The sequence below is a fragment of the Vulpes vulpes genome, chromosome 1 (genome assembly GCF_048418805.1).
Source record: "Vulpes vulpes isolate BD-2025 chromosome 1, VulVul3, whole genome shotgun sequence".
NCBI lineage: Eukaryota > Metazoa > Chordata > Mammalia > Carnivora > Canidae > Vulpes > Vulpes vulpes.
In genome coordinates, this window is record NC_132780.1 from 29,448,762 (window position 1) to 29,456,894 (window position 8,133).

Consider the following 8,133-nt stretch of genomic DNA (forward strand, 5'->3'; position numbering starts at 1 on the left):
AATTAATTAATATTAAATAACAAAGGAGGAAAATAAATTAGCATAGGTTTCATCATTATTCCTGGGTATAATTATAACCACAGGGTTATAATTAAACATTCTTGTAAACAAATCTTTTAAAATTACTTTTAAAGTAATTAATTAAAATAAAATAGGATCAAGAATCTTACATTTATAATTTGGGTTAAAGACTGCTAGGAAACTTACTGTACAGGTTTTATTTTGCTCTTATTTCTCATTAGTGTCAATATTTGGGGAAGAAGGGTGAAAATGAATGTACACTTAGTTACATGATGTCTATTATTGATAAATTAATAACTGCATCAACATAATTATCCCTTTATGGCTACTGAAAAAGCTTGGTTATAAAATTTGTTAATTAATTGGTTTTATTTAATTAATTAATTTGAGAGAGAGTGAGAGACCAAGCACAAACAGGGGGAGGGGCAAAAGGAGAAGGGGAGCCAGACTCCCCATTGAGCAGGGAGCCCGATGTGGGGCTACATCCCAGGATCCCAGATCATGACCTGGGCCGAAGGCATACACTTTACTGATTGAACCACCCAGGCACCCCTTATTAATTTTGATTTTTTTAAAAGATTTTATTTATTTATTCATAGAGACAGAGAGAGAGAGGCAGAGACACAGGCAGAGGGAGAAGCAGGCATCATACAGAGAGAGCCTGACGTGGGACTCGATCCAGGGTCTCCAGGATCACACTCTGGGCTGCAGGTGGCGCTAAACCACTGGGGCTGCCCTAATTTTGAATTTTTAAATGTATTTAGATCTAGACCTATGATTTTAAGCATAATTTTATGAAGTATAAGGTAATAAAGCTTTAAATGATAATTAAAAGTATAGTTCAGGAAATTTTTGCCTATGGAAAGGGTATGCATAGATTTTTTTTTTTTTTTTTACTCTAGGCTCAGAGTTTGTTGCAGATACACAGTGTTACTGATCTTAACAATTTATCTATGATATAGGGAGATGAGTACCTCTATTCTTATCAGTAGAAGAGATCCAGAATATAAGACTTTAAACATTTTTAAAAACAAACTTAAATTTAGAACAATTTTAGATTTACAGAAAAAGAGGACAGAGTTCTTGAATACTCCACCCTTTGTAAATTCTACAGTTAATATCTTACATTACTATGGACAGCTGTCACAACAAGAAAGTATGATTGGTGTATCACTACTAAATAAATTCCATATTCAAATTTCATTAGTTTTCCGTAATGTCCTTTTTCTGTCCCAGAACCCCATCCAGATGTGTCATTACTGTAAACAACACCATTCACTCTGTGCTGTGAAGTTAAAAGGGCTTTGACAAATGCAGGGTGTCACGTATCCACCATGACAGTACTATACAGATGAGTTCCACCACCTTTAAAGATCTCTGTTCCCAATCTTTGGAGAGTTCCAAGCGGATCAGTTTTCAAACTGATATTTCAGCTTGATCTTTGGTGGGAAAAACCTAGGTTGTGAGTGTTTTCAGGCAGTGGTTCTCAATCCTGCAAACAGGAATTAACCCGGCAACATTTACAAAATACTAATGACTGATCCTAACTTCAGACCCTGGTTTCACTGGCCTGACATGTGGGCACTGGGATTTTGAAAAGCTCCCTAGCTGCTCACAATGTGCAGGTAAGATTCAGAACCACTGATCTTGCACTCACCTATGTTATGACTGGATTCAGCTGCCTTTTAAATAAGACAAATGATTAATTCATGCATTCTACATCACCTTGGACAGATACTATGAACTATCATGTAAGTTTTTAAAATAAGTAATATAGCAAGGATAAATTTCACATGTTAAGTAACCATGTATGCAAAAATATTACTCTCTGAGCCCAAAATGAACTTCAATTTCTATTACTGAGGGCAAATTTAATTTTGACAAGTCAAAGTGACTCAATTACTTCTATTTTAAAACTCATTTCTTTGGAATTCAGCTTGGCTCCCTCCCCTTCTCTGTCCATTTTCCCCCTGCACCAATTGTAGTTTGAGTTCAAGTGACCTGGGGTGGTGTGGTCACTGGGAAGGCACATCTGGTTGGAGGAGGCTCCTGTACTGTTATTGTCTTTTGGAAACCTGGCAGTACTGGGTGATTTGTTCTGGGTGTTCCACCTGTTTCAGGCAGGTTTGTCCATCATGTCTGCACTCCAGGGTGCTGCTAATCCTCTAATATCCAGCCACTTTCCCTGCCCAGCCCTTGGTTTATGGCCTCTACCTCAGGGTCTGTTACAAGTTCTCTGGGCTCTAGGTTTTGGTGTCCACCTGATAAGCCACCTGCTTTCAATTCTCAGCTGCCTTCTGTGCCCCTCTTCAGGTTGACATGGGAACCCTGCAGATTCCTCCACTCCCCTTGGCAGTTGAGGGAGATAGGGTGGCTACTCTCAGGTCTGCCCTAAGCTTAGATCTGCCTTGCAACCCCTTCTGCTCTACTTTAGTTGCCCCTTCCCAGAATTCTTGACAGAAGATAGGTCCACAAATGCTCTCCCATCCAGGGACCCCCAAATCCATCACAAATCTCCAGAGTTTGAACCCCGAAGAGAGGCCAAGGAACCAAGTCCCATCTTTATATCTATCTCCTTTTCCTCTTCCAGTGTCTTCTCACAGTAGCAAGAAAGCAAGAAGAGAAAACTCTGTCACATTATTACTCATTCCTCCCCAAGCTATGATTCATATTACAAATTCTGTGCTTGCTCTCCGCTATGCTCTCTAATGATATATAGTGCCAAGATTTTAGAATATAAAAAACGACTTTTCTCTCTCAAGAATCTGACTTTCTCAAAATAATGGGCATTTAGACTGTTGCTTCTCTTGCGTGTTTTCTAAAAATCTATCCACAAATCCAGTCTCCTTTTGTGTTCTGGGCTGTACCTGCTTTCTACTCCAATGCAGTGAAAGACACTGACTAAAGTGACAAAGAGCCTGAGACATCAAGAAAATAGTTGCAAAGAAAAATCTCCATGGATCTCTCAGAATAATACTCTCTGCCATCATATCATAAAATAATATGGACCTGCTACTCCAAATGAATGTCAGTTTGCAGCTGGATAAATTTGGAAGGCAAAATTATTTCAGTCCAAGTTGTAATAAAGACCAATAAGATGTACCTGCATTTAAAGGCACATGGATCTTTCCTTGCATGGGACAGAAGAGGCTGAACATATATTTTAGGGTTGAATAAAAGCTCCAGACTACGTGCATTCAAGACCTTAAGACACAGAAGAAGAATATCATATCCATTCTGTATATATTTCAGGGAGATTTCACTGCCAAAGTGACAGCCGAGCATAGCTGCCAAGAAGAACTTTAGTCAAAGCCTACTGGGGCTTTTTTTGTTTTTGTTTTTGTTTTACAAAAAGACAAATCAAAGCAAATAAAGAAAGAAAATCCCCTGGAAAAGCAGATTATTAACTCTGTGCTCAGAATCAAAAGATAAGTAACCAGACTTTGTCATTTATTTCATCCTCAGATGGAAAGGCAACTAATGATGCAGAACGAAATGAGAGAAAGACAAATGGCCATGCAGATTGCTTGGTCTCGGGAATTCCTCAAATATTTTGGAACTTTTTTTGGCATTGCAGCCATCTCTTTAACAGCTGGGTATGTTTGCTATTTATAAGCTTCTTAAGTAATTTGTTTCTTTTTTTGATATTATCATATTACTATCAAGTTGGCCAAGATAGGACTTTGGTCCAAATAGTATCTATGTAAACACAATAACCCCTTATAGCTTGGTAGGTGTACCTGGAGGTAACTATAGAACCAGTGTAGGAATAGCTCATTCTACCTCTAGTTTCTCAGATTTCTTCCATCCTTGTCTCCATTTTATAAGTTAGAGAGAGAACTGATTAGACACTAAGATGGAAGGTGCAGAATCTAGTGAGAGGTTAGAAAATCCTAATCCCACAGAAGATTCAAATGAACTAAGTAGTTTCTAAAATGGAGGACATTCTTCCAAAAAGCAGTCATTTTTTTTCATTGAGTGTAGAGATATGTATTTACAGGTCATTCTTGAGATTTATTTATTTTTTGTTCTTGAACCAGGGCAATAAGAAAGAAGAAGCCAGCCTTCCTCTTCCCTATTATTCCATTAAGCTTTATCTTCACCTACCAGTATGACTTAGGATATGGAACCCTTCTACAAAGAATGAAAGGTCAGTCTGATAAACTCGTGTATATTCTGGATTCATTTTCTGGTTCAAGGATCCTCTTCTCATGACCCCTTGATTTATGAACATTCTGACAAGACTCCTTTCCCTGAACTTCCAGTGACCAACATTTCTGCTCCCTCTCACAGTCTGCTGTACCACCCCACAATAACTAACTACCAAATTTTCAGGAATTTGTAAGCTGGTTGTTTAATATAGATTATTAGACACTAAATTAGATAACCTTATAATTACATAAATCACAAAACATAATATTAAATTATATTAAAAACAATGGTAAGAAATACTCAGAACACCAGTTTTTCATTATTTTACTATTATCTGTACTCTGAAGTTATGTGTATCTATTGCATCTGTATGGTAGAAATGCAGATACAATATACACACACAATAAGATAACAGATACTACTCCAACTTCAGTGGCATCCCATTGGTAGCCTGAATTTGGTCATGGTGTGGGAATATATACACCATGGAAACCTGAAAAAAACAAATCAAGGCTTGACTTATTATTTTCAGCAAACTATGGCCTGCAGAGTGGCCACCTGTTTTTGAAAATAAAGTTTTATTAAAACACAGACATGCCCATTCATTTCTGAATTGTCTGTGTTCCCATTGTGTTCCCATTGCCATGACAGAGCTGAGTGATTGCAACAAGAGATATAAGGCCCCACAAACCTAAAATATTTACTGTTTGGCCCTTTTAAGAAAGCTTGCTAACCCATGGTCTAGATTTAAGGAAGTGATGAAGAAAATGTTAACTGCAGATTATACTTGATTATTTGTTGTGTCAGTAGCCATTATGTTGTAAATAGCACAAACAATTGAGGAAACATTCTCCTAACATTTAAAAAATGTTATCTGATTCAACCAAGTTGGTTTACATCATTTCCAAACAAAAAGAATTCCAACATATGTCATTGTTTCCACTTTTGTCTTGTTAGTGTAAATGAAAATACCAACCATCATTCATGTTGGAATTATACTTTCTCATTAATTTGCTATGTGACATTTATAATAAAGTACACTGAACATTTTATTATTTTTTATAAAATTGTGTGCTATATTATATGTAAGTAAAATTTATAAGAAACTTATATTCATAATAAACTTACAAAAAAAACTTACATTTTTTTTTTTTTCTGGAGAGCTGGTTGTTAAATAATCACCACACCATGCTGTTCTCATAGAACCCTGGCTTTTATTGCACTAGAAAGTAGCCCTGCTGCCACAGAAGCCATTCCTAATCCAGGAAGACTCTCTCATGAGAGCCCCTGTTGAAGGCTCCCTTCTTGAGCCTTCAACTGAAAGCACATTGAAACTATGCCTTTCCCAAGCCTTCATTTTTCCCATCCTTTCCTCTCCTGGGCTATATTTTTGGGCACATCACTATCGCTAAAGCTCTGTGGGGATTGATTTGGTACAGGAAAGGAGGAAGTATAGACTCCTCTTCAGGTACTGGGAGTAGAGAGTAGAACATCTCTTTTCCAGGCTTAGGGAGATACAAGGATTATATGTTCCTTAAAAATTTCCATTGGAAGATGGAAATACATTTTCCACATAGAAACTCTGCTAAAATGTCCCTTGGGGTCAAGCACTATGGTATCATATTTTAGCTACAGTGTGACCTAAAGAGTTTTCTGTTGATGGCCTAGAAATTGATTTACTACATTATCACTATGGGAAAATGTATTCTGAGCTCTAAAAAACTGATGTACATATTAAATTTTGGAGTACAATCTCATTTTAAGTTGAAAACTAACTACACAACTAATTTACCAATGTTAAAGCTCAGTTTCATGTTACTCATCTGCTTAAGAACTTATTAGTCTGAGTTCAACTATGTTTCATTGTTTTTATGGACATTAGAATTCTCAGTGCTTCATAAAAATACATAGTATTAAATGGCAAGTCTATTACACAACATTCACTTGAACATATTACTAATAAAGAACAAGATTATTTTCTAGGAACATCATGATTGTATATTTGGGAAGTAATTTTATTATAGGTCCATCAGAGTCCACAGAACATACAATTTTAAACTTTGAAGACATGTTATGGGAATTTCCTGTTTTAAAAAATACAACTTTATAATCTACCAGGAAACTTGCTGTACTTGAAAGTTTAGGTTATAATATAACACTTAGCCTTGTTAACTAGTGATGAACCCAAGGTATACAATCAATCCTTGACTGACTTTAACATCAGCCTTTCTGCATACACATGAGAATGTACCCCATGTGAGGCACTATCACATAGACACATTTAGTGTGTCATTCAAGGCCTGTCTGATTACATATAATTTATAATGACTTTTACTTACTATGCAAGACTGAGGCAAAAAAAAAAAAAAAGATGTTTGCAGGTGGTTAGGGTGTTATAATTTGAAAATTGTAGCCTGCCCTATTGGGTCTGGAGTATAAATTCATTGTGTGCTAAAAAAGAAGTACTTAAAAAGAACCAGTTGCTTTCATTCCCAAGGAAAATTATAGAATGCCAACAATGTACACTATAATTTTTTTAAATTTTGCTAATTAGTCTTCAACTGGGCCTAAGAAATTACTACCTGTTACATGAAAGAGGAATTACTTATAAAACTGCGTATACTTGTGTGTATGTATGTATACAGACTAAAGAACATTTAATATTATTTTGGGTACTTACAAGTGGTTTCAGGTAAAAGATTAGCTTTCTTGAAAAAGAAAAAATTTAATAAGCTTTATTTTCTCTTATGTCACCTACATATTTAGGGGCAATATAACAGAGACTATGTTTGGTTTCTCCATCCTAAACCCCTCCAAACACAACTAATGCTTACCGTCCTGACTTTCCTTCAAGGAAAAAAATATTACTTGGTATTCTTTCTCTTCTATATTTTAAAATGCTGTCTTCTGTCAAGTAAAATTTATGGCATCCGATTGATTTCTCTGTCTTCAGAATTCCTTTTTCTTCCCAAAGGAAAGAATGACCTTCCTTTGGGAGGTGGCTTCTCCTGAAGACAATAGGGGCATGCCTCCACACAGTGTTACAGCTTGTCACTGACATATAGCAATTTGGCTTTTTCACAAAACACTAATGATCCTTTTGTCACCTTGCATATTTCTGTACTCTGTTTAAGGTGAAGCTGAGAACATACTGGAAACAGAAAAGAGTAAGTTGCAGCTGCCAAGAGGCATGATCACTTTTGAAAGCCTTGAAAAAGCCAGAAGGGAACAGAGTAAATTCTTCATAGACAAATGAAATCATGTTTAGCTACCAAATCTCAAAACACATAATTGTTGACTTGAATCATGGTTTTTACAATTTTTTAGATGCTTGACATTTTGACATAATGGATTTTATTTTAAAATATTAAAATGCAAGAGGAGTTTTGTTAAACTATTTTAAAATAAAATTTTTAACATTCAATACAAAATCATGGAGGTACTCTAAGCAACTTTCATATTTCCTATATATGGTGTATATTACAAATATCTAAATGTATATTTAATAAATTATATTGTTTTGATTCCTGGAAGCAAATGTCCTGCTGCTCTCATTTCTCTGTCACACAAACTTTTCCCATCACATTTATCTCCCACAGATACTTCATTTGGATTTGTCAATTGTGTCCTCTCTCTACCTGATAGAAAATGACTAATATTAATGACTAACATGTATGTTGTGCTTACTATGGCCACTCTTCTGAGTGTTTTACGTATATTTTTATAATCATCCAAACAATCCCATGAGGAGGCATCATTTTATGGATGTGGAAACTAAAGCACAGAGGGCTTAAATTACCTGCCCAAGGTCATAACTGGACAGAACCGGAGCAAGAACCTAGATGGTTTGGCTCCAGTGAATATGCTCTAAGAGGCTCTGAAAAGGTTAGGCCTTGAACACATTTTCAACATGCAAAGACAGCTGTGAGAGATAAAAATATTCAAATGATGACTCAAGAC

At 36.0% G+C, this 8,133-nt stretch overlaps 1 protein-coding gene across 10 annotated transcripts in view; it reads left to right on the forward strand.

Moving 5' to 3' along the window:
* Window positions 1-7,706, forward strand: part of PLGRKT (plasminogen receptor with a C-terminal lysine) — a 54,516-nt gene extending 46,810 nt beyond the window's left edge. For 7 of the 10 annotated variants that reach the window (XM_072761540.1, XM_026001625.2, XM_072761501.1 and 4 more), the window contains 3 exons: window positions 3,487-3,617; window positions 4,062-4,171; window positions 7,308-7,706. In XM_072761540.1, the coding sequence (XP_072617641.1) occupies window positions 3,487-3,617; window positions 4,062-4,171; window positions 7,308-7,429 (363 nt within the window). In that variant the 3' untranslated portion in view covers window positions 7,430-7,706. Of the gene's footprint in view, window positions 1-2,611; window positions 3,618-4,061; window positions 4,172-7,307 lie in introns of all 10 variants that reach the window. The other 3 variants (XM_072761532.1, XM_072761512.1, XM_072761521.1) reach the window with 1 other exon arrangement.
* The last annotated feature ends 427 nt before the right edge of the window (window positions 7,707-8,133 follow it).